Source organism: Dipodomys ordii, unplaced genomic scaffold (assembly GCF_000151885.1).
Source record: "Dipodomys ordii isolate 6190 unplaced genomic scaffold, Dord_2.0 Scaffold46, whole genome shotgun sequence".
Classification (NCBI taxonomy): Eukaryota; Metazoa; Chordata; class Mammalia; order Rodentia; family Heteromyidae; genus Dipodomys; species Dipodomys ordii.
In genome coordinates this window covers 7,118,793-7,146,546 of record NW_012267262.1, presented here as the reverse complement: position 1 = coordinate 7,146,546, position 27,754 = coordinate 7,118,793, and the positions used below count along the sequence as shown (strand labels likewise).

The following is a 27,754-nucleotide window of genomic DNA, read 5'->3' as shown; positions in this document are numbered from 1 at the left end:
CTTGTGCACAGATCAATCAACTTGACAGAAATCATTCTGTTTGATATGATGGAAGTGTAATAAGAGAAACAAAAAGGAAAGTGGCTGTTGCTCATCAGGAATAAGAATTAAAATATTATCCACATTATTTTTTTTTTCTGGGTCCGGTTGTAGGGCCTGAACTCTGGGCCTGGGCGCTGTCCCTCAGCTCTTCAGCTCAAGGCTAGCGTTCTACCACTTGAGCCACAGCACCACTTCTGGCTTTTTTTCTTTTTGCTTATGTGATGCTGAGGAATCGAACCCAAGGCCTCATGCATGCAAGGCAAGCACTCTACCACTGAGCCACCTTCCCAGCCCTCCATATTATTTTATATTTAAGAAAAACTTAGTATAATTTAATAAACATATCCTTCATTGGAGATAATAAAATGTCATTGGCATGGAAAAAATATACTTTGTTTGTTTGTTTGTTTTTCCTGTACTGGAGTTTGAACTCAAGGCCTTGCCTTTGCTAACAGGTGATACACCACTTGAGCTATAACTCTAGCCTAATTGTAGATAATTACCTCAGCTAAGAATTGTCATTATGGGTTATTACCATGTGGAAGGAAATAATAGTCAGCAAATATATTCATATATGTGTTATATATGTGCATATAGAGATAAAGATTTATACATATAATCTTTTATGAAGTGTGGGAATTAAACCCAGTGACTCACATAGGTTGGCAAGCACTCTGTCACTAAGCTACACCATTAGTTCTTAAAGACTTTAGGGGATAAACTTAACATCATGGTTAAAGGGCAGCCCTGGCAAAATCACAATGAAACTCTATCTGAAAAATAAACTAAAAAGCAAAAAGAAAGGGAGAATGACTCAAGTAGTAGAACTCTTGCTAACAAGTACCAGGGCCAAAGTTCAATCCAGAACCACAAAAAAGAAAATTAAGATTTGTAGTCAATGTCAGGCAGTAGAGTGAGGATATGTAGACCCTAGTCTTCTATTGTCTTTGTGACCATTAACAAATCTCTTAGGCCCTAGTTGCCTTCTCATTGGAATGAGGACACCCCTAAATAATTATATGTTAAACTTTCTGTGATTAAAAGAAGACAAAGAACAGCTATTCCTGGGCATAGACTTCCTTTATTGTCTAAAATTTATATATTTTCAGAAGAAAAGAAAAAGCAATCCAGGCATCTTAATGTTTTTATCACCAATATCAAATTAGCAGAGTAAAAGTTTAATGGCTCCAACTTTAATTTTCAATTATAAATGTAGGTAATCTAACTCTTGTTTTCCAGGATGGTAGAACAGTTATGGCAGTGTGAGAGAAGGGGATGAGAAGAATAAAAATGAACTGTTGCTTATCTTTAAAATGAAAGTCTAATATCCTTTTAGTTAGTAGAATGTATGGTGTAATCACTATTACTTTGACATCGATTGTAAAGTAGTTCTTTTCATTTAAAGGTATATAATGAACAAATACGTGATCTTTTAGTAAATTCGGGACCACTTGATGTCCGGGAAGATTCCCAGAAAGGAGTAGTTGTTAAGGGTCTGACTTTACACCAGGTATGTTTATAAACATCTTCTGTCCCTATTAGAATACTGTGTCTGTTTAGCAATAGACACTAGCGATTATTATCATCCATCCCATCTGATAAACTAAGGACATAGATAAAAATGATTAAAGTATATCTTTTGTCTTGGTTTGTTGTTGGGTGTTTTTTTTTTTTGGAAATGTATGACATTTCTTTCTCTAAAATCTGATCAAACATTCAATATCATATGTTAGTTTCCTAAATTAACTTATATTTTTATCTACTCAAAGACTCAATTTTTATCTTTTATTCTTTATATAATACCAAGTGCAAGCAAATGATACACAGTCAATATTTATTAGGATTAAAATAGAACACATTTTCTTTGAAGGTCTTATTTGTTGAAAATTTATTAAAAGGCTGAGGATGTGTAGCTCAATGTGCTGGCCTAGCATAATTGAAGCCCCTAATTTGTGCACTTCTTTTCTACATAAACTTTTGTAGCCCAAATCCTCAGAGGAAATTTTACAGTTATTGGATAGTGGAAACAAGAACAGGACACAGCATCCCACTGATACGAATGCTACATCTTCTCGTTCTCATGCTGTTTTCCAGGTAACAAGTCCTTAAACTATACTCTTCAATTAATATTTAAGATAAATGAAGTAGAATTTCTGGGTGATAATTTTTATGTATGAGCAAAATATTTATTTATAGACTTTTCTACTATTTAGTGCTTCCTTTACTTTGAAATTCTGAAAATATTTCATTACTAAGAATATTAAGATTAAGAAGACATAAATAAATGAGCTAACCTTTCTGATGGAAGATTTCATTTAAATACAAAATATATAGATATAGAATGGTAAGGTGGTTATGATAGAAGTTTATTTTTTTATAAATTTATAAAAATAATCTTTCTATTAGATAATCTAAAATTCAGAGTAGATTTTCCTCTATTTATCTCTACGTACAGAACTAATTAATTGGCTTTTTAAATAAGATTTCCTCATAATTTGGGGAGGGGAAGGGAGAAAACAATATGTTTAAACAGGTGGACCCATTGCAACAATATGTACAAGATGCTATGTCGAAAAACGAACTTTACAACTTTGGCAGGGGGGTGGAGTGGATGTAGTCGTGGAGGTGGGAGGGCAGGGATGGTAGGGGAAAAACAAAGGAGGAGTCCACAATGCTTGATAAGAAATGTACTCATTTACCTTACTCATGTAATTGTAACCCCTCTTACGGTATTTTCACAATAAAAAAAACTTATTAAAAAAAGATTTCATCATAAGGTCAATATAAATATATACGTTCCTTAAGAGAAAATGATTGAGTTAAAAGTACTTTTTAGAAAGTACAAGTCCAGAAAGAGCTAAACACAGGTTAGCATCTCATTGCTTCTAGATTAAGTTTGTGTGTGTGTATGTGTGTGTGTGTGTGTGTGTGTGTGTGTGTGTATGACATAAAAGTTTGTACTATATGAAATTCATTGTATAAGAAAGGAATTGTTACAGTTGATAGCTTTTATATCTAAGGCATTGAAGCCATTCAAATAATATCTACTAAACAAAATTTCACTGATCTTTTCTGTTCTTACCACTGACACCATTTATTGGTAGTCCTGGGATGAATGTTTGTGGCAACTTGATTTCCCTGAAATTTTTAGATCTTGCTATAATAATAGTATTTCATAATGGAGTAAACTTTGCCTTTATCTTTTTTACCACCTAATTTATTTTAGATAAACTACTACGAAACAGATTAAACAGATTAAACTACCTTACTGCACAGTGAAATGATACTGTTACTTTTTTAATGTGAAATATTCTTGTGGAGAATTACAATAAATTTGCTTTCAGTTTGCTTCAGCTATCAAATTCAGCTTTTCTTTGGAGATGATACTAGAATATTTTATCTACTACCTTGATTTCCTCTTAGGAGTGGTGTTTTTTATAGAGGCTGTGTGTCCCACTATCACCACTGGGCAATACATGTTTTGGGTCTATGGTACTAGAATGCAAGAGTTTGACTTCTGATAGGTGAATTCCCCCACCCTGGAATACTGTATTAGTCATCTTTCCATTGCTGTAACAACTACTTAAGATGATCAGTTTATAAATAAAAAAGTTTATATTGGCTTACAGTTTTAGAAATTTTTGGTGTAAGATCAGTTTCTTTTATGTCTGGTGAGATAGAGCATTGAGGAGAGTATATAGAGGAGCAAAGAAAGCCTAATTGTCTCATACTCCTTTAAAGAGTCCTACTCCTTTAAGGACAAGCCTCCTGACCAAAAGACCTCCCACCATGCCCTACCTCATTTTTGCTTTTTTTCCAGGTGGTGAGGGACAACGAGGTCTTACTATGTTGTCTAGACTGATCTCAAAAACACACCTTGGCTCAAGTGATTCTCCTGCCTCTCTTTCCCAAATAGCTGGGACTACAGGCGTGCACCATGAAGCCCAGCTTAGTCCCCAGCTTTTAGGTTTTCACCTCCTGCTAGTATCACCAAGGTGGGGAACAACCTTTTAACACATGGGACTTTGGGAAGCTTAAGAACCAAAGAGTAGCATTCACATTTTAAGAATTTTGTATTTTTTTCAACTTTAGTAATTATTTCTGTTACTCAATACTCTAAAATACTAGTGAAATGATAAGTTGTTCAGGTCGTTGTGTAAAAATGACAGTAATTGTGGTTTCAAATTCTCTTGAAAATAAAGTGTATTTCCCTGTTTATTTAAATCTCTTCCTTGATTTCTCTATTTTATAATTGAAGATTTATTTGCGACAACAAGACAAAACAGCGAGCATCAATCAAAATATTCGTGTGGCTAAGATGTCACTCATTGACCTGGCAGGGTCTGAGCGTGCCAGTGCTACTAGTGCTAAAGGAATTCGATTTGTGGAAGGCACAAATATCAATAGGTCACTTTTAGCTCTTGGGAATGTCATCAATGCCTTAGCAGATACAAAGGTTTGTACTTCATTTGTTAAAGACTGAAAGACAGTATTTTCTACAGACAATATGTAATACAATTTTTATAATGATCTAATATAACTCAAAATTTGATAGTATCAATTTTTTATTTCATTTTTTTCACTACGGTTTGGTTTGAACTCAGGGCTTTGTACTTATTAAGCTGAAGTTCTACCACTTGAGTGGGCCTCTAGTCTTGTGTTTTGCTGGCTTTTTTGGGGGGGAGGAGGGGGGTTCCGGTCATGGGGCCTGAGCTCCGGGCCTGGGCGCTGTCCCTCATCTCTTCAGCTCAAGGCTAGCGCTCTACCACTTGAGCCACAGTGCCACCTCCGGCTTTTTTCTTTTTTGCTTATGTGGTGCTGAGGAATCGAACCCAGGGCCTCATGCATGCAAGGCAAGAGCTCTACCCCTTCCCAGCCCCCAGAGAAGTTTTTGTTATATATGGCTAATATCTGGTTTCTCTTATTGTCACTTTGTTGTTGTTGTTGTAATTGTGTCCTGCTATGTTGTTCAGGCTGTGCTCTTAACTGGTGCTCTTAACTTCTGAACGAGCCTTTGAACTAGCTGGCATTACAGTCACATGCCACTATACCCACTTTTATTGGTCATCTTAATGTGATACATGGTATAACAACTAATAAACTGATACTGATACTTTGTTTTTGTTATAAAGTTATATTTAGATGGACATAGAATTTTTAAATGATTTTTTGTTTTTTTGTGTTAACTGAATAGCCCTTTAAGATTAATTAACATTTTAATAAACAGTTACAAATATAAAAAAAGTTACAAATATAAAACCAGGCAAGGCTTTAATTAATATAATAAGTAGTATCAAACATACATTTAAATGTGGAAAATACTGTACAATTTTTGTTGTTGTTGTTGTTGTTTCAGAGGAAGAATCAGCATGTTCCTTATAGAAATAGTAAGCTTACTCGCTTGTTAAAGGATTCTCTTGGAGGAAACTGCCAAACTATAATGATAGCTGCTGTTAGTCCTTCTTCTTTATTCTATGATGACACATATAATACTCTTAAGTATGCTAACCGAGCAAAGGATATTAAATCTTCTGTAAGTATACTTACTTTGCCCTTTGTTGCAGAAGTATTAAGGAAGGTTGTATTAAGTATTTGGGCAACTGAGGGCTAAAACTGTCTTTATTTACTGGTTAATTGTACATTGACTTTACCTTTACACATCTTGATTCTACTTATAATGAATAATATTCAGTTTTGTGGGTGGTTTATTTATCTTTTCATTTTTTTATTGTGAAAATACCATAAGAGGGGTTACAATTACATGGGCAAGATAGTGAGTACATTGTGGGTGGTTTAATGCATCTTTCCCCAAGCTTTTTCACATCATGGCACATATAATTTGAATGGTACCCTGTAAGAATCACAGCTTTAACAGACTATAGATGATGATATACTTTAGTGAGCACCAGCTAACTATCAAATTTACCTCAATTAAGTACAAAATATATTTTAAAACTTAAGAAAAAAAAAGTTAAAGCTAGGCACAGTGTCTCATGCCTGTAATCCCCAATACTCCAAAAGCTAAGATTAGGAGGATTGCATTCAAAGCCAACCCAGGCAAAAACTCAGCAACTCATTTGAACAAAGAGGATGTGATGGTGCACACCTATTAAATGGCTACCTAGGAAGTATGAATAGAAAATTCCCTGTCCACAGTAAATTTAAGGCCCTATTCAAAAAACAACTAAAGGAAAAAAAGCTAGGGGCATGACTCAAGTAATAGAGTTCTTGCCTCTAAAATACAAAAACCTAAGTTCAAGTTTCAGTACCACCTCTGGTTATAGTTATATAATCTCAAGCCAGTGGCTCATGCCAATAGAAATTCTTACTACTCAGAAGACTGACTGAAATCTGAGGATCACAATTCAAAGCATGCAAGGCAGATAGATATGTGAGACTCTTCAATTAAACAGAAAAAAAACTGGAACTGGAGGCATGACTTAAGTGGTAGAGCTCTGGCCATAAACAAAAATATTGAACAAGAGCACAAAGCTCTTAATTGAAGCCTCAATATTGGCAAATATATATATATATACATATATATATGCTTATATATATGTATATACACATAAAATCTCAAATTATCAATATTCACATCATCTTCTCTTGTTACATATTGTAAGTAGGAGTATAACTAATTTTTATTGCCACATGATCATAATTGACTCAAACTTAATGAAATGATTAATGAGATGTAATCTCTTTTCCTTTTTTAACAGTTGAAGAGCAATGTTCTTAATCTCAACAGTCATATATCTCAATATGTAAAGATCTGTAATGAGCAGAAAGCAGAGGTATGTCTGATACGTACATTGTTAGGTTAAACTTCCTCAGTTCTTCACTTACAGGACTCTTTGTACCAATTGGCCAAAAATGTAGTGTATTTCTACTACAAATGAAATCTGGCTTATTTGGTTATTTTTCACAGCTGCACTTTTGCTGTGGTTAGGTACCATGTGAACAAATATTTTGATTTGTATTTTAATTAGTATTTCTCTCTAGATTTTAATGTTAAAAGAAAAACTAAAATCCTATGAAGAACAGAAAGTCTTCGCAGATAAAAATGACAACTCAACATTAATGATCCCAAGCCTGCAGGAAAAAGAAATTGAAAGGTAAAAACAGTAAGATTTTATTTTGAAGAATTTATTATTTTAAAATGTAGATATTTTATATAAACCATCATTTGTTACACATCTAACATATGTTAGATGGCCCACCCAAACATACACATACTCAGCTGAATTCAGGAAGTCATTGCTCTATTGTGTATTTTGGAAATCAGGTATTTTGTTTTATAGATTATATTGATAACTAATATTTAGCCATGAGATAAAGTAAAGCCAGTTAATTTTTAGTGATTTTTTTACATGTAAATCTTTTTATTTTTCCATATAGATTTAATTACCTACTTAATAAATTTTAACTAAATTAACTACTTGAGTAAATATCTCAATTGATAAGGACATAGTGGAAATGGTGTCTAGAATAGTTTACATTTCAAGATTAACATTTCTAGATTAAGTGTTCCAGTGGGTCAGTTTACAAAACTGAAACTATCCTAATTGTTGTAGAGACAATTCTTCTTGAGTACTATGTGGTTAACAGCCTTATTTTGCTTCCTAAACTGTTTTTTTTAACCCCATGGTGTTACTGATGTTCAAACTCAGTGCCTTGTGCTTGCTTGACATGCTTTGTATTGCTTGAGCCTTGCCCAGACCCATCTCTGTTTTATTTTATATATAGCTTGGTAGGTTTTGATGATTTTTTTGATGCTTATTGATTTAATCTAGTCACTACCAGAATACCAGAATATTTTCAAGTACTGTTAAATTACAAATAGGAGTAAGAACTATCACATTTTTCAAATTGTAATATTTGATTTCCATCCCTGTCATTTTCATAGACACCATCAGACAATATCAGTGACAGTCATCTATTTTTCAGACAGCATCAATTTGACTTATAATTTGTTAAAGTGAAGGAACTCTGCTTATACTCAAAATTTTCTGTTAATCTCAAACAACCTATTTAAACTTTAAGTTGTTAACTATATTAGGCATCAGATGTTTTTTATTATTTCCTACCAATCTTAGTATCTTAGAAAAATAACAAGTGGGTTTTTTTTTATTCTCTTAGTTTCATCAGTAAAAGCTTTTAACTCTGGTGTGGTGTATTAGTTTTTTAATTTCATTTTGTAATTCAAATATGCAGCAAGTGGGCTGGGAAGTTGGCTCAGTGGTAGAGTGCTTGCCTAGCATGCATGAAGCTCTGGGGTCAATTCTTCAGTACCACATACACAGAAAAAGCTGTAAGTGGTGCTGTGGCTCAAGTGGTAGATTGCTAGCCTTGAGCAGATGAAGCTTAGGGACAGCGCCCAAGCTGAGTTCAAGCCCCAGGACTGGCAAAAATTTAAATTAAATAAATAAATAAAATATGCAGGAAGTCCTCAAACCATACAAATATTTTGAAAGAAATCACTCCTCAAAGTTAGTGCGATTAGGTTCATATACTCTCAGCCCCATTTAACCAAGTTGCCTCTGCTGTTTGAAAACCAGTTAGTAAACTTATTTTTGGAGTTGATGCCTTTGAGCTTCCCTTTCTGATCAAACTATTTAGAAGGGTGGTAGTATGGGATATGAAATGAACATTTCTTTGGCTATTTTTCATACTTCAAACTGACTTTTAATTAATAATTGAAATTGATTTTAGCTCCAGACTCATATTAAATAACTCATAAACAAGGTAATTATACAATTATGTATCCCATAACCCTTATCAGTTCCCTCAAAAGTGACTGTCTCCCACATGAAATATCTTTTTATTATATCAATTGCATGATTATTTGGGCCTTTATAATGCCCTGATTTTTGAAGTCTTATCATGAAATTTAAATAACATTATAATGATGTTTAAACAAATAATGGGAAAAATACGCAGGATATATGCTTAGTTACTTGAAAAAGTAGTGTTTGATAGAAATTATACAAAGAAAAAATAATTTTTTTATAAACTGTAGACATTAAACTTCACTAGTAACTGCCAAGAAAAGTATGTAAAGTTAAATTTATTATGTGCAAAATTTTGTTTACTTATTTCTAGCTGGTGACAATTGAATTTGAATGTTGAAAATGACTAGAAAATAGTTATTGTCAATCCCTTAGGGATGTTTTTTTTTCCAAAGACAGATTCTAGAAACATTTGATACTAATTTCTTTCTTTCCATTTTAATCAGTAAACACTATCATGTAAAATGTCTGGCCCACAAAGTTGCCAAATATTTAACTTTGTCCTTGATTAATAAGTTACAGAAAAACTGAGAAATTTTCTTTGGGCATAACCTAAAGATAACTTGACAGTTCATTTACTGGCATTAGCATTGGTGTAATACAATACAGTATCACAATGTCCATGCATATTTCCCATGAAATATTCATCAGTTTGACAAAACAGCAGTAAAGTCAATGTATTGTGGCTTATAGTCATTCCCAGTAGAATTTCATTAAGAACTACTGACGTAAATTGGCAGTATTTTTACCACAGATCTTTGCAAATATATCTAAAATTCTGACCAAAGAACATTTATTTTTAAATGTGCAAGCTTGATTGTATATTAAAGGCTTTACATTTAATTTTTCTTAGATATTTTTGCCTGTATGTCACTGTTTTATACTGATACTGTATTTCAATTCTGATCTCTGACTTGAAAGCACTAATAGTATGTTCTAGTATGTATTTCTGTTGACCCTGGAAGATGCAGGATTGTGGATTCCTTCAGGAATTTTCATAGGAGTTAATCAGCCTCAAGTCGTCAGGCATGTGGATATCTCAATCAAATTCTCCTACTTTGATTCTTTAGGTCTATCTTACACTTTTGAAGAAGCAAATAATAGTGGCTTTTCTATATCTCATGCTTTGGGTCCTGAAAGTGTCAGTTGATTCTTAGCCAAGCTGTAGGGGTTACCTAACATTTATGATGTGTTTTCACAATAATAAATTTTGAAGCTAAACTCTGGTCCCCTCATAATACCTAGGGAGCAATGAAAACACTCTGGGATTGTACCTCCTACTGCTTCATATTAGGCCACCACCAAAACAACATAAAATTTTTGGTCACAGGTACATTGAGAATAGCCATAATACAGTTCTAGATTATCATCCTTTTCTACAAATACTAAATATTTTACTTTGGGTAAACAGTCTGACTTAAATATAGATATAAGCAAAATTTAGTATACTAATACCAGACATCTTCTGATAGATGTATGTATCAATAACAGATTTTTTCTTTGGCAGGTTTTGAGAAAAACCTATAGTAGAAGAAACAAAGTTAATATTTTTTTTCTAAACATTTTTGTAATTGGGAAAAGTCATTCTAACCTACTTGCTATTTATCACTGAATATAATTCTAAGTGGTATGTATTTGGTTATTTAGGGAAACTTTGGTTTTTTGGGTCCAGTTGTGGGGCCTAAACTCTGGGCCTAGGCACTGTCCCTCAGCTCTTCAGCTCAAGGTTAGCGCTCTACCACTTGAGCCACAGTACCACTTCCGGCTTTTTTCTTTTTGCTTATGTGGTGCTGAGGAATCAAACTCAGGGCTTCATGCATGCAAGGCAAGCACTCTACCATTGAGCCACCTTCCCAGCTGCATTTAGGGAAACTTTGTATCATTTATCTCACAACTAATGAAATTTTATAATTTTTTTTTAGATATCAAGAAATTCTGAACTGCTTGTTCCAGAATCGAGAAGAAATTCGACAAGAATATCTAAAGTTGGAAATGTTGCTCAAAGAAAATGAACTTAAGTCATTCTATCAACAACAGTGCCATAAGCAGATAGAAATGATGTGTTCTGAAGACAAAGTAGAAAAGGTATTTAAATTACTTCAGAATGAAGTTGTATAGAATGTGAAAGCACAAAAACTTCTGATTTGGAAGACATGGAAATGCAGTAATTATGAACAAACATTTAGAAATTCTAAAAGAACTGTACCAATTGTTCTCCTAAATGCTGATGTATATAGAAAGCAATTTAAGGAGTGACCTAGAAAATAGTTCTTAAAATGCTTTAAAAACACTGCTGATAAATAGGATTAATGAAAATATAGAAAGTCTATACAAAGCAATTAGTGAGCATGATGAGACTAACCTAAGATTAGAAGAATTCATGGAGTCCACAAACAGAAATCTAGAATGTTTAATCTTTGGTTTTGCCTCTTTAACTCTACTCCTTGATTGACTCTTCTATTGCCTGCTTATTTTCTGTGGGAATTAAGCTTCTTTAACTTGCCATTTTGTCTTGGTTTTCTGTGATTTGTTCTGCCCATTTGGAAAGCCTTTTGGTTTTACTATTTTTTTGTGTGGCGAGGGGTGGGGAGTAGGGTGAGGGAGTAAGGGGGTGGGGAGGGGAACTGTTGAGAGAGGAGATGGCATGTTCAAAATGAAACATGCTCATTACCTGACTTATGTAACAACAACCCCTACATCACCTTTACCATAAAAAAGTAAAAAAAGAAGAAAAAGAGAAAAAGAGCCAGGAATATTAGGGATTGGTGGAGTAGTTCTGCTATGACAGCTTTAGCCAATAAACAAAAGCATCAGGTACCAAATTTGAGTCCTGATTCCCCCTCCCCATGCACACACACAAAGAACCAGGAAAATTCTATATGAATTGTACTATATTTGTGTATTTCCTGCATGTTTGATTAACATTTAACATTTACATGTTTACAGTGTACTTTTAACAAATATTGATGCTCATCATATGCTTATATTATTGATATTGACTAGTTCTATTGACATATATGAGAGCATTAGTATGTTCCTCAAATGCTGAAATGACAAGCTGTACCATCATCTAGGAGTTGTTATACAGGCACACCCTCCTGCCCCGTTCAAACCTATTAGATCAACATTGCTGGGGAGTGGTGAGCAGATAACGTGTGGTTCACAGCAACCCCACTCCTGGGCATTTACCCAAATAACCACACACACACAGGCCATACTAAAACTACCATCATAATCATGTTCATTGCAGCATTATTTACCATAGCTATGATATGGAACCAACCCAGATGCCCTTCAGTAGATAAATGGATTAAGAAAATATTATATGTATATACAATGAAATTCTATACTTCCATCAGAAAGAATGACATCACCACATTCATACATAAATGGAAAGACTTGGAAACAATCATATTAAGAGAAGTAAACTAGACCAAATGAAACATAGTCTCCATGGTTTCCCTCATTTGTAATAATTAGTCTATGTCTAGGATAGTCCTAGCAGAGGCTCACAATAGCAAAATAGCTATGTATATATGACCATTTAAAATGATGCTAATCAAAATGAACAAGATGTGGAAACAAGGGGTTTGTCCTTGTTGTTTTTAATGTACTGTGTGAAGCTATTTCTTTCTCTTTCTTTCTGCTCCGCCCCTCCCACCCCCCACTTTTGGCTTATCCCTTGTTGTCACTATATTTGATTTTGGTACCCTGTGCCTTGTATATTTCTGATTTGGGAAAGGGAAGGGGAGCAACAAAATAGTGAGACAGAGTGAGACAAAGGACAAAGGGTGCACCAGCAACAGCAATACTGACAATATGCTAGAAACGTTGGGGGAAGAGGAGGGAAAATGGGAGAAAAATAATTCAACAAGAAATGTACTCACTGCCTCACTTATGCAACTGTAACCCTCTGTACATCACCTTGACAAAAATACCAAATTTACGAAAAAAAAAGAAATTTAAGTTCCATTTTAACAAGAAAACGAAGAGCAGCAAAATCTCAGTTCCAATTCTTGCTTTTCTGCAATATGTATGAACTCCTCACAACAAGTTAACAAAGTCTCAAGGAGAGTTTGTTACCAGAAGTATGACATGGAAACAGCCCATCCAGAACCAGTGATTTACAATATAAACCAATGGGAATTTTTTTTTCAGAAGAGAACTGTTTTAATTTTTTTTTTCGTCTTTTCTTTTTTGGTACTGGGGATCGAACCCAGGACGTTGTGCTAGCTCGGCAAGCGCTTTGCCACTGAGCTACATCCCAGCCCAAGAACTGTTTTAATTTTTGATTACCAAAAGAGGGGAGTATATTCCAGTCAGTCTCACCCTGTATACTCTCACTGCTCACTTTCCCAAACATTGTCTACAAGTTTCACTGTTTTAATCCGTATTGTCTACTTGGACCATATTTTATCTTCTTTCATCTTCCTTGTTAGCCCAACCCCCCTGACTGATTTAAGGTATGAACTTTAGCATGTATTTTATTTAGGAAACCCCGAAAGTTGAAAATTAATAAACAAAATATTAGAACAGTAGTACCTCTGCAGAGTCAATGCAAAATCAGCCAGGAAAGAAATCATCAATGCTAGCCACTAAGTCCAAAATATAAAACACATAGTAGAACAGTTTGCCACAGTTAAGAATTAGAAAAAGCTGGGTACCAAGTGGCTCATGCTATAATCCTAGCTATAAAGGAGGCTGAAACCTAGAGAACTAAGGTTTCGAGTTAGCCTGAACAGAAAGGTCTGCAAGATTCAATCTCCAATTAACCAATAAAATACTGTACTGAAGGTGTGAATCAAGTGTTAGAGTACTAGATATGAGCAAGAAAGCCATGTTAACTCAAAGCCCTTAGTTATAAGCCCTGACACAGCACCAAAAGAAAGGAAAAAACAACAAAATAAAAAACCAACTTGGCAGACAGCAAATATGACAGATTTCCCAAAACTTCATTTGACATACAGAAGACAATGCAAAAAATTTATGGTGCAGATTTTCTAGTAGTAGAAAGATGTATATTCAAAAGGAATGAGCTTCTAGCAGTACAAAACAAATATATACCTAGACCTATAAGATCACAATTATTTCCTCATTTTTAATGGTAAGGTATATATACGCATGCTTTTAACTGTTTCTTTTTTTACTTTCTTGTGTGTGTGTGTGTATGTGTGCTGAAAATTGAATCCAGGTTTCATGTGTGCTAGGCTAGTACTGTGCTATTGCTACTCAAAGCCCCATAAAGTCTTCTAGTTTCCTACCTAATTAATATGATTAAACCACTATAAAACCCTAGTTGGCTCACTTCAGTTTGCTTTCTTAATTACTACTATTCTATAGGTACTGTAAATGCTCTTAACTATTAGCTTCTCATTGTGATTATTTTAAAAGTCTTTCTGGTGGAAAGAGCATATTTGTGCTGATCCTTGCATGAGATTATCAATTTGAAAAAAAATAGTTTATTATAGATAAAATATAGATTTTACCAGTACAGAGTATATTTGTGGTATATTTGTGGTATATTATAAAAATGCCAAATGCATTCAATACTTCTACAAAAAAAAGTTTTTTATTATAGCTTATTTCACTAGTAAATTGCCCTCATCTTTCTGAACTAGAAATTAGCCTACACTAAACACTGTAAATGGATTTGATTTGGCACATGAAAAATAGAAGGCATTTTATATAAATATATTCAAGCTGACACATGACAAAAAGAAGACATTTTATAAAAATTATTGACAAGTAAATGGGAAGAGTGTCACATATTATGGAAACACTGGTTGCCAGGAATTTAGAATCTAATTTTTAACTAAAAGTAAGTAGTTGTAAGTAGTCTGAATATTACCAGAACTTAGAATTGAGTACTATTTATTAGACTTTTATTGCAGTTAGTAAGCTTGGTATGTTAATCCCATACTAACTTAGGTCATTTTTTTTACTTTGATTTATTTTCTTAAATGAATTTTGAATTGTGTCTCTTTATTCTTCTGCATATTAACCTTTTATAAGCCAGTTGACTTTTATGATGTCTAGCTTTTGATTATTTCAGTCTATATGTTACCATTTCTTAACCATTCTTGATGCTCTACCTCTTGAGTGATTTCCTTAATTATTTTTCATATGGGTTCTCTCATTTTTGTCCAGGACTGGTGTTAGACTACAATCATACCCGAGACCACAAGCATATATTACCACATCCAGCTTACTTGCTGGGATGAGATCTTGCTGACTTTTTGCTTGGGTTGGCCTTGAATTGTGTTCATATGAACTGTCCCTATGAAATTAGGAAGATAAAAATCTTAAAACAGGCATGTTAGCTGATACCTACAGTCTAACACTTAGAACAGGAAGTTTGTAAGTTCAGGTCATCTATGCTTTATGGTGACAAAAAAAGAAAAAAGAAAAATAAAACAGTTGTTGGTTATAATTAAACCATTGAGAAACATCTCAGGCTTTAGTTATATTTTGTTTGTGGACAGAAATGTCTTAATAAACTGCTTTCTAAGGCAAAGAGTTTTATGTTTTGGATGCCCTCCAAAAGAGATTTATTATCAGAACTACTGAATCTCGTAACATTGATTCAGCTATAAATAGGTTTGGAGTATGGATACTGAAATGTGTATTGAAATAAAACTCCTAGGTAATTTTATAGCCATGTAAAATTATTTTATAATGTAAATATGAGTTTGCCATATTGCCAGTTCTTTTGTACAAAGTAATAACACCTAAAATTTCAAAACTATATTCTTTCTCAAGACTTTTGTGGTGGTATTCTGGACATTTTATTACTGAAAATACAAACAGCTCTTTTCAAACTCGGTGGGAAAAACTTATTTTAATACCAGTATAAAATTTGTATATTTAAAAATGTTTTACCAGACACTTCCCATCTTGGAACATTGATTCATTGGAAGTAATTAAACATTCTTATAAAGAATCTTCCTGGATAATATATTTGTTGAGCATTAAAAGTAAAACGTCAACTAACTTACTTTTGAGCTTTTAGCTAGGATCTTTCTGGCATTAAATACTGCCACATTCAGATACACAGGTGACTTTTACTCTGGTTTCTAGAGGAGTGTTTACATTTGTAAATGATGAAGCAGTAATGGTTTAATTTAACTCATTTTCCCATGAGATAATGGAATACCCGCTGAGACTGATTTGCCAAGTTTTCACAACTTCTGAATGGCAGAAGAAATTCTAAAACTCCTATATCCCACTCAAAAAAGCCCTGCTACTGCAAGGCTTTTAAACTTTAAGTTTCAGGATACTTTTCTACTTCATTGTAACTTAGAGTTTTGAAGACTTTTGGTTTATATAAATTCCTTCTACCAATATTTCTATTAGAAAGTCAAAATGACCAATATTGCATGGAGGATAGATTATAAATCATTCCTTATTTACTTGAAATTCAAATTTCCTTGTGTACCATATATGTATATATACATAAAAAAAGAAAGTCAAAATGAAATTTACCCAAAAAACTCAAAATAATTTTAAAAAAATGATTTACTTCAAAATAGCTCATATGTTAACATCTGTATGAAAATAGTTAATCATGGCTTTTAAAGCAAAAAATGGGTAGTAAAAAGAGTAATAGTATTTTTTGGTTTGTAAAACTACAGTAATTTATGAATAAGAATACATTGTTATCAAAATTGTATTGACTGAATAAACCATAAGAAAGAGTCTTAAGGCTCTCTAGATAATGACTGCAGACATCTTTTTTAGTTGTTCTACCTAACAGCATCTTGTAACCTTTTGCCCTAGAAGTTTACAGTTTGTTTCGTTTGTTTTATTATCTTACCCCATAATCAATTATTGGGATATAATTAATCAGATAATGTCAAGAACCTTATTGAGAATGGCAATGAATATCAACCTTTTTTTTTATCCACTAGCATAAAGTGGAGCTCTTTTTTTACTTAACCTTTACATTTCTCTTGGAGGAAAGGTTAAATAAAATGTATGAATACCTAGGAGTTGGCTGTGAGTTAATGACAGCTACATTTACCAGACTCAGAATCCTTTATGAGCCTCCATTCAGTTGAAGACAGTCATATTTATTTTTGTTTTATGCCTGCCATTTTTAATTATGCAACATTTATAAAAGTTAATACGTTAAGGGAATTTATTAGCCCAAAAGGGTAAAGCCCTTAATGAATTCAAATCTAGCTCCTCTTCTTTATATTATTCTTTACTCTCTACTTTCAAATCTAGTTGTAAGTGCCTGTTCAAATCTTAAAGCTGTATTTTTTCAGGTATAGTCATCATATCTGATGATTATTGAGTTCAGTATCTCTTGGAAAATTTCCCACAGAGGTCAAGCTGTTCTGACCCACAGTTCCTATGATAGTGTGAAGACCAAATGATCGATTTCAATCTAATTTTTGCAAATGTAAAACACCAAATATAGCGATGGAGCCATTAATGGACTTGAACCCATCTATAGGCAAAATCAGCTTTTTGAAAAGCAGACTGATTATCAACTCTCATTTCTGTCTATTGAATCAGCCAATTTAAGGCCTTACAGGCAAAATCAGAACACTATAACACTTTATTTGTTCACATCCTTCAAACTGGAGAAGTGGTAAGAGGGGGTATGAATCTGCTTTGATTTTGATTAAGGAAGTCATGGAATGTATCTGACCTTATATGAACTTTACAGATTCAGTGTTAGCGCGCATATGCGTGCGCGTGTGTGCACACACACACACACACACACACACACACACGAGGGGGAAAAAAGTTACACATTTTAAAGTTGTTCACTGTATTTCTTACAGCCAAAACTCCCAATGTAATGTTATGCAAGTGCTCAACTCAATTTCCAATTTTCCTACAAGTATTATACTGCTTTAAGGAGGAAATAATTTTAAATATAAAAATATAGCTTAAGTTAATCAGCTTTGCTAACATCAAAAAAATAGTATTTTGCTAATACCATGTACACCAAATATCATACAATTAGGTATGTTGTATTGTGTTTCAGGCTACTTGCAAACGAGATCATAGACTTGCAATGTTAAAAACACGTCGCAGCTACCTAGAGAAAAAGAGGGATGAAGAACTGAAGCAATTTGATGAAAATACTAATTGGCTCCAACAAGTGGAAAATGAAATGGTACTCTTAGGTCAAAATGGTTGTATTCCAAAGGTATGTATGTATTTGTATATTCAGATTTAATTTATGAAAATCAGGCTCTATTTTTGTTATTCAGTATCTTTCATAAGAAAACTATTGCCCTAGTTCTCTGAGATATAATTAGTTTATTTTATACTGTTTATAACTGAATATACCTTCTGCTTGCTAGTTAGCTACTAGATTTGTACTTTTAAAAGGGAAAAGTTATTGCTGAGTGTTATTCTTAAACAATTCCTCCTTTTATTAGGTGGCTCTTAAAGTAAATTAATTCTCAATTTCAAACAAGGATTTATGTAGGTAACTTAAGTTTGTTTTAAACCTTGGTATTTTTGAAAAAAATGGTTTTAAATGTTATGACTACTAATTTTATTATAGCTAAGTAAAGTGATTTGAAAAAAGTATGTATGTGTGCGTGTCTAGGTGTGACGTTATTCTATGTTAGAATATCAAAATATATTTATGCATAAAGTATAATGATGGTAGTTTTCATTAATGTCTGTTCTATAACAAACTTATAAGTAATATGATTTCAATAGCTTAGCCAATTTGGGCTATACTTTACTCCCTTAACAGTGTCTTGGAAGTATGTAGTTCTAATATATTAGCATCATGCTTATCAATTCATGATTATAATACTTATATTTTAGCTCCAGTATCAAATTTGTACCTATATCAGAAGAAGAGGGAAATGGAGGGGGAGGGTTCTGTGTCTAGATCAGTAAACAGTGACTTTTTTAGAAATGCCTAACAGACTATTAGCTAGAATTTATCACATGGCTGCCCCAAGATAAAAATGAGTCTGGAAGAATGACTTTACTTATTTCCTTTGTTGCTTGGAACATTCCCCTAAAGAAAACGTTAGTCCTTGAATAAGAAAGAAGAAAATGATAGGTACTAAGCACCTAATATAGCTAAAATCATATGCTTTTTCCAACAAACGGATATTAGATCTTCTGGAATTTTAAAATCTGTAAAAGAACATCTGACTGAAAATAAAGTTGGCTTGAATACTCAGTAATAAATGCTATGGGCTTTTAATATTCAAAAAGTACTAATTTTGGAGCTGGGAAGGTGGCTCAATGGTACAGTGCTTGCCTTGCATGCATGAGGCCCTGGGTTCGATTCCTCAGCAGCACATAAGCAGAAAAGGCCAGAAGTGGTGCTGTGGCTTAAGTGGTAGAGCACTAGCCTTGAGCTGAAGAACTGAGGGACAATGTATAGGCCCAGAGTTCAGCCCCCACGAAGTTCAGCCCCCACGACCGACAAAAAAAAAAAAGAAAAAAAAGTACTAATTTTGTAATTCACACGTATTGATCAATAAATCAAGAATTAGGGGAATAGGGCTGGGAAATTGGCTCAGTGGTAGAGCGCTTGCCTTGCATGCCTGAGGCCCTGGGTTCAATTCCTCAGCACCACATAAGCAAAAAGAAAAAAGCCGGAAGTGGCACTGTGGCTCAAGTGGTAGAGTGCTAGCCTTGAGCTGAAGAGCTGAGGGACAGCGCTCAGGCCCAGAGTTCAGGCCCCACGACCGGACCCAAAAAAAAAAGAATTAGGGGAATAGATTCACTGACTGGCTGGCAATGGATATAAATATTTTATGAACACTAGTATGTAAAAAAAAAATAAGCAAAAGCAAATGTTTTTAGCAGTAAACCTTGAACATGACTGCAGAGAAAAAACTAGTAGGTACAGTCAATGATGACCATTCAGAATAGTAAGTAAAAGATACCCTGACTTCTAAGAAGAAAGACAAAGACAAATGCAGAGAACAACTTTTACTGTGGATATTTATTGAGACTCAGTCATCCTAGGAATCTCCAAACCTGTTTGAAGTCACTTGTTTCCTGAAGCCCTTTTATTGATTTAAAAATGTGATGTATATATTCTTCATAAATTATTGTATCCAAAGTGTTGTACCTATCCTAAGATGGTATAATGACTTAAAAATACCAGCCAAAAAAATTACAAAAGACAGTGATTCATCATTGAACTCTAAAGGCATTGTCTAGGCACAGGAAAAAGTAGCTTCTGAAATTTCATGTTAGCTATAAGTCATCTAAATCTAAAGATTCAACTTAGAGTGCAGCAGTTTTCACTACCTCTTACTTAAAGTTTTCAAAGGAACCAGTTAATAACATGGACAAGTATATGTTACTCACTTTCACTTCATGATCCAATACCTTACTCTCCTAAGTAGCACATGTTAAATGATGTTGGTATTTACTAGTTTATTCTCTTTTTAGTGTACACAAAATTGTAAGTACTTTGGTTAAACTTTGACTTTAGTTAAAAATTACTATAGAAATTTCATTAGTTTGTGTGTGTGTGTGTCTTTGTGTGTGTGTGTGCGCGCGCGCGCGCGCTTCCGTGCTATAACTTAGAGTTCTACTATTCTGATAGATTATTTAGCTATTTCGATGGGCAGACTTATTCAAAATTTCTTTAGTACTTTTTAGTAGGAGAATGTAAATTTACTACTCTACTCAGTTTGAAGTATAGTGTTCAATTTATTAAGTACATTTCTAAGAACTTAGCATATGTCCTTGTAGGTTTAAAATGTAGGTGTAGATTACTTACATTATTTCTTCAAAACAAATGAGTTAATTTTATTGTTCTTGTTCTATAAGGAATTAGCATTCTTATTTATAGTCATGGATAACTACAGATGTAGTACTTTTAAAAACTTTCTTAGTTTTTTTTCAAGAAACAGGTAAGTCAGTTGTAGATAATTTTTAGTCTTGCCTGTGCTATCCTGTATTTGCTATAAGCTCCCAATTTTAAAGAATGGTCAAAGTCCTTTTGCATCTTATTATTATAAATAATTTGATAAAAAGAAAAAATTAAAACTTTACATTCCCAGTCAAGTCCTATGCTTAATTCTTTTTCTACAGATGTTTTCACAGTTGAAATAATTAGTAGTTACTATTTCCTACAAAGGTTCATGAAGGGACTTGATTTATTCAAGATCTTACAACTCTGGAAAACTGAGTGATTCTGGTTTTTGCAGTTAGTATGCTTTCTATATCTCTTCTTCTGCATTATCTATTGCTTTAGCCATCTTTCTCTACTCACTGCTACTACCTTAATTCTGATTCCTACCCTCTGTTTTTGGACTTCTTATTACTGCATTTGGTTTTTCTGATTCTGGCGTGTTCCAGAATCAGAAAACTATGTTCCATAGTTAATTAACATATCACTCTTCTGTGTCATTTTTCCAGTATAAACTCTCTTTGATGATTTATCAGGTCTACCATGGTCTGGTACCTAATAATTCTCAAGTTTTATATCACTCTCACCACATTCTACATTTCAGCTATTACTAACCTACTTGTAGTTCTCAGAATAGGCTCTGCTCTTCTAATCAGGTTCAGTCATTAATGTGTAAATGTAAAAACTAGTTCCAATTGTAAACTTAGTTTTTTTAAAAATGACAAACTAGCCAAGATCTATTATTGACAGTGGTTCAAGAATATCCTGGGACTTAACAGGCCTGGACACTGTCCCCTTCTGGCTCAAGACTAGTGTGCTCTAATACTTGAGCCACAACTCTGTTTCCAGCTTTTGGTAGCTAACTGGAGATGACACTCTCACGTACTTACCTATCTGTAATGGCTTCAAACCATGGTCCTCAGTTCTTAGCCTCCTGAGTAGATACAGTTACACATGTGAGCCACCTGTGCCAAGCAAAGAAAAAAAACAGTAAAAAGATAGAAATATAACTATTTTTAAGAAATATAACTACTATATGATTAAAATCATTTTATTTTCTAATTAGAAAAGAATGAAAAAACCATCTAACCCAGCTCTTAAAATGTTAGTCAAATAAACTGATCTTCATATAGGCCATATGAAGTGGCTTAAAATGGCAATTTCTTTCAAGGCTAAGCCTTTCTCTAAACATCAAGACTCATATCCTAGTACTAGAGGCATATCATCCTGTTTCTATGAAAATTTTTCCCTAAAATACTTGCTGTTTCTTGAAGTATAAAAATGACTTATGTAATAAAACTTTATCTTTAATATTTCTCTGGCAAATAGAAAGACATTGTTTTGACATTATTTCTCTGTCATCGTCCCTACTACTGGGATAGGAATATTTTTAATATAATTTTATTGTTATCAAGATGTTGTACTTCACAAGTCAGGAAATAAGTACATTTCTTTTTGGATGATATCACCCTTCCTTAATTTTCCCCCAGTTTCCCCCTCTTGTTCCTGCCCACAAGTTACATGGTTCATTCTCCATTTAGTGTCTACTGAGTACCATGCCTACATTTGTTTATCCTTCCTCCCTCTAAGGAAGTAGCTTTTTAATGAAAGTAAAAAACAAGTCAGTGGTCAACTCCAGCTTGTAAACAAGTATCAAAAAGTTAAAATAGATTATCAGATTTTTTTTTGTAAAAAGTTTCCAGGCCTCACTTTCCTGCTTACAGGATTACTGGCTCAGCTAATCAGAATATCCCCTTCAAAGTTTTTTGTTTGTTTGTTTGTTTGTTCGTTCCTAATAATGGTACCTGAAATTTTCCCAAGATGCTGAAAATGTTATGGACTATCCATCATATTTCAGTGTAACCTCCAAGATAATATTTTCTGTTTAGGTTTAAGCAGGTTTCCCGAAAAATGAGTAACTTAAGGTAACAGATCAGACATTAAGCCGGGCACTGGTGGCTCACGCCTGTAAACCTAGCTACTCAGGAGGCTGAGATCTGAGGATCATGGTTCAAAGCCAGCCCGGACAGGAAAGACTGTGAGACTCCTATCTCCAATAACCACCAGAAAACCGGAAGTGGCGCTGTAGCTCAAATGGTAGAGCGCTTGCCTTGAGCTGAAGAGCTGAGGGACAGCGCCCAGGCCGTGTTCAAGCCCCCACGACCGACAAAAAAAAAAAAAGAAAAAACAGATCAGACATTAGAGGACACCTGACTCTAGACACATAAAACTTAAGAAAATGGAACTTTGTAAACACTTATATAAAAGACTTTTTTTTTCCTAAGATACAATGAAAGTAGATGTGGGCATATATTTTTATATACACTAAACTATAATTCTGACTGTAGTCTCTGTTCTGAGAATAAAACTGCAGACAAACAGTAAACTGCAAATTGTTACTGACCAGTGCTATGACAATTTTAGAAGGTAGAGGTATCCATTTTAAAAACATGCTCAGGAGCAAAGCGCCAGTGGCTCATGCCTGTAATCCTAGCTACTCAGGAGGCTGAGATCTGAGGACTGCGGTTCAAAGCCAGCCCAGGCAGGAACTTCCATGAGACTCTTATGTCCAATAAACCACTCAGAAAACTGGAAGTGGCACTGTGGCTCAAGTGGTAGAGCACTAGTCTTACGCTGAAAAGCTCAGGGACAGTGCCCAGGCCCAGAGTTTAAGCCCACAACTGACCCCCCCACCCCCCCCAAAGAAGCTCAGAGAAAGCCTCCTTCAGGAGGTGACCCTTAAGCAAAATCTAATTATATTTTATTTTCACATTGTGAACAAGGTTAGTTGACAGAGAAGCTATCATTTTTAGAAAATTTCTTTGGAAATTTTTACATTTAGTTTCTGGGGAACTTTGAAACTTTATCTTCCTAGTAATAGGGTTTTAGACTGAGTACACCAAGGCTCTTACTTTGTAAATATGTTCTAAATATATTTTCTATCAAAAACATGTAAACAAGACTAGGTGCCAGTGACTCAGGCCTGGAATCCTAACTACTCAGGAGTTTGAGCTTTGGGCATCATGGTTTGAAATCAACCCAGGCAGGAAAGTCCGTGAGACTCTATAATTAACCACTCAAAAGCCAGGAGTGGAGTTTTGGCTCAAGTAGTAGAGCACCAGCTTTAAGCAAAAAAGATCAGGACAGCACCCAGGACTGGCATATAAGAAAAAGAAAAAAAAAAAGTGAACTGTTGGCTAGAAGAATGTCTCATGGTAAAAAGCCTATTACCAAGCACAAGGCCTTGAATTCAAACCCTAGTACTGCCAAAATGAAAATAAATTTAATTTTCTTAAAATTAAATTTAATAAAATAACATTTTAATAGTCTTCAAATAATCTAAAATATATTTTACATTCTTTCCCCTAGGAACTCAATAAAGAGCTTCATTATCACCATTTACAACTCCAGAACAAAGATCTGAAAGCACAAATTAGACATATGATGGATCTAGCTTCTCTTCAAGAACAGCAACATAGGCAGACGGAGGCGTAAGTATGAGTTTTGGAATCAGTCTTTAAGCCTTGCTGCCTTTAATAATAAAACCCTGCAGAAAGTAGGTAAACTTTTTAAGCCTTGGTTTTTTAAACATAAAAGTAGATTGTAATACAAACATAATATAGTGCCTGTGTCCTGAAAGTAGAGTATATTGATCTTGCTTGCTATGTCTTTTGCCATGCAGAAGCTCTGCAGTTCCATACAATCCTATTTGTCCAAAATGTCTTGATTTGTAGTGTTTTTGGGTCTTTATTAAGAAAATTTCTGCCTGTGCCAAGGAGCCCTAAGGTTTCACCTATTCCTTCCTGTAAGGTTTTCAGGGTGTCTGCTTTGATTTCGAGGTCTTTGATCCATTTGGAGTTGATTCTGGTGCAGGCTGATATATAAGGATCTAGCTTTAGTTTTCTACAGTTGATCGACCAATTTTGCCAGCACCATTTACTGAAGAGGCTTTCTCTTTTCCATTCTTTTTTTTTAGCTCCCTTATCGAAGATTAGGTAGCTATAGGTCTGTGGGTTCATTTCTGGGTCTTCAGTTCCATTCCATTGGTCCTCAGTTCTGTTCTTGTGCCAGTACCAAGCAGTTTTGATTTCTATGGCTTTGTAGTGGAGTTTGAAGTTTGGTATTGATATTCCTCCAGCACCCAGATTGGGAGAAGATCTTCACTAGCCATACAATGGACAAGGGCCTCATATCTAAATACTCAAAAAATTAAATCTCCAACAACAAATCCTCAAAGAAACAACCTCCCAATTAATAAGTGGTTTAAAGTCTTAAAGAGAGACTTCTCTAAAGAGGAAATAAGAATGGCCAATGGACGCATGCTCAACTTCTCTAGCCATAAAAGAAATGCAAATCAAAACAACATTGAGATTCCACCTCACCCCAGTTAGAATGGCTCTTATCAGGAAATCCAATAACAACAGATGCTGGAGAGGATGTGGCCGAAAGGGAACCGTACTGCATTGTTGGTGGGAGTATAAACTTGTTCAACCACTTTGGAAAGCAGTATGGAGGTTCCTCAAAAGATTCCACATAGAGCTCCCTATGACCCAGCAATCCCACTTTTGGGCGTTTCCCCAAACGATCACAAAAAAAGGCCATACTAAAGGTACGAGCACAACTATGTTTATCACAGCATTATTCACCATAGCTAAGATATGGAACCAACCCATGTGCCCCTCAGTGAATGAATGGATCAAGAAAATGTGGTATGTATATACAATGGAATTCTTATATCTCCATCAGAAAGAATGACACCATCCCATTGGTGTCATCCCATTGGAAAAAATTATGTTAAGTGAAGTAAGCCAGGCCCAAAGCAACATAGGTCCCATGGTTTCCCTTATTTGCAATAACTAGTATATGTCTAGGACAAGCAAAAAGGTCAAAGCCTATATACATATGACCATATAACCTGATGCTAAGCGAAATGAACCCCAAGATAGGGACACATAGATTTTGTCTTTGTTGCTGTTGTTTTTAAAGAACTGTGTGGGTTGTTTTTGTGTGTGTGTGTGTTTTTTCTCTCTTCTTTGTATGTTCTTCCCCCGTGGTATAGTGGTATAACCTGTTGTCACTGTATTTGATTCCAGTGTCCTGCATCTTGTATATACATTTTTCTAATTTGGGAAGGGGAAAGAGAAATAACAAAATGCTAAAATAAGGATACAGGTTACCTATTGTAACAATGAGATATAGAAGACACTATGTTGAAAATGAACTTTACAACTTTGGGCAAGGTAGTGGGGGGAGGTTGGGGAGATGGGGAGTAAAGGGATGGTAGGGGAAAAACAAAGGAGGAGGTAACAGTGCTTGATAGGAAATGGACTTATTACCTTGCTCATGTAACTGTAACCCCTTTGTACCATATCATTACAATAAAATATGTATGTATATATATATATATATAATTGAAAGAAATAAAGTAGATTATTTACAAATAACAATATAGTGCCTGGTACTTTTAGGTTTAATAACTTGCTAGGAATCAATGGCTATTTTAGCAAGAGAGTACAAAGTAAAATCAGCTAAGAGGTAAGGGACTAGACAGACTAGCAAAAACAAGATTTCAAGAATCTTGTTCTAGTAGAGCCAAAGATTGTGCTTAATTCCACCAAAATCAAAATTGTGGCAACATCTGAACTCTTTAGAGACTCAGTGACATGGGCTTTTATTGAGATCTTTTTTTTGGGGGGGGGTCCGGTGGTGGGGCCTGGACTCTGGGCTTGGGCACTCTCCCTCAGCTCTTCAGCTCAAGGCTAGCACTCTACCACTTGAGCCATAGTGCCACTTCCGGCTTTTTTCTGTTTGCTTGCGTGGTGCTGAGGAATTGAACCCAGTGCCTCATGCATGCAAGGCAAGCACTTTACAACTGAGCCAACTTCCCAGCCCTTTTATTGGGATCTTATAGGTATCCTCTACCTACTATATTCCAAGAATCCGGATTTCAAAACTATGTTTCCATTCAACATAAAGCATGTTGTTTGTGCAAAGAGTATGAACACAGTAAACCATGCTTATCATTCTAGTTCTAAAACTGATAAGAATACTTTAAAAAATAAAATGAAGCATTTCTTAACAAACTCAGTCCTTCCATGTTAACTCTTCTGGATGGTACAGTTAGTAAGAACTGGGGAATTATAGCAGTACACCCTGGTACAGCCTCCTACCATTTTACAGATCATAAATCTCCTTTCCCAGAACTGGTTTGAGTTTTGTTTACTTTCTGTCTTGTTGACACAAATAATAACATTTTCATTGTAAGTTCAGTCATTGTAGAGTTAATTGCATTCTCCATGAAAAAGATAGGCATAAAAATAACAAATAAGTACAAAAATAACAAATACCAGAAACAGACTGAAGATCTGTTAAATGGTAGGTGTGTTGCATACAAATCTTTTCATATGGATTTGGCATAGTAGTTGGCATGGAGCAAATTCAGGTTGGAGGTTTTAGAACATAATTTTTTTTTGTTAATAATGGAATATGAAAGCTGTGGATCTGAAGGGCCACAGCTTAGACTGCTTGCCACCAACACCAAGAAAAACAGAGTCACAGATTATTGGTACTGCTTTCTAAATATTTGAGGTTAGCATAATAGTTTTTCTAATTATAGCAAAATTAATGCCTGATTCGTTTTCCTTTTCCCACTGCCATACGTACTTAAATTGGTTCTACTCTCCTGAATAAGTAACTAGAATATTGTCTATTGACTGCCTTAAAATACCTGAACTCTGAATCATTTGAATATTCTTTCTATTGTTTGACATCTTCCATGATGTAAAAATTAGGAACTATGGGTTGAATATGTGTTCATACTGTTTTTTTTTTGCTGTATTTCTTCATTGAAGGCTTACATGTAGGTCTAATATAAAATAAAATGCATTGATTGAGGCTCTGTTAGCGAGAAGAGATTTTGAGAAAGAGACAAGATTCCAATACCTCAAATATTCTGAAATTTTTTTTATTTATTTTTTATTTGTGAACATACTGTACAGAGGGGTTACAATTACATGGGCAGGATAATGCATACATTTCTTACCAAGCATTGCAGCCTCCTCCT

General features: G+C 34.4%; 1 protein-coding gene across 3 annotated transcripts in view; it reads left to right on the top strand.

The window, feature by feature from the left end:
- Kif18a (kinesin family member 18A) overlaps nucleotides 1-27,754 on the top strand; it is a 66,757-nt gene that overhangs the window by 8,686 nt on the left and 30,317 nt on the right. For all 3 annotated transcript variants that reach the window (XM_013019662.1, XM_013019663.1, XM_013019665.1), the window contains exons 4-12: nucleotides 1,448-1,552; nucleotides 2,026-2,136; nucleotides 4,301-4,498; nucleotides 5,399-5,575; nucleotides 6,762-6,836; nucleotides 7,045-7,157; nucleotides 10,754-10,916; nucleotides 17,830-17,994; nucleotides 24,061-24,182. In XM_013019662.1, coding sequence (XP_012875116.1) covers nucleotides 1,448-1,552; nucleotides 2,026-2,136; nucleotides 4,301-4,498; nucleotides 5,399-5,575; nucleotides 6,762-6,836; nucleotides 7,045-7,157; nucleotides 10,754-10,916; nucleotides 17,830-17,994; nucleotides 24,061-24,182 — 1,229 coding nt within the window. The remainder of the gene's footprint in view (nucleotides 1-1,447; nucleotides 1,553-2,025; nucleotides 2,137-4,300; nucleotides 4,499-5,398; nucleotides 5,576-6,761; nucleotides 6,837-7,044; nucleotides 7,158-10,753; nucleotides 10,917-17,829; nucleotides 17,995-24,060; nucleotides 24,183-27,754) is intronic.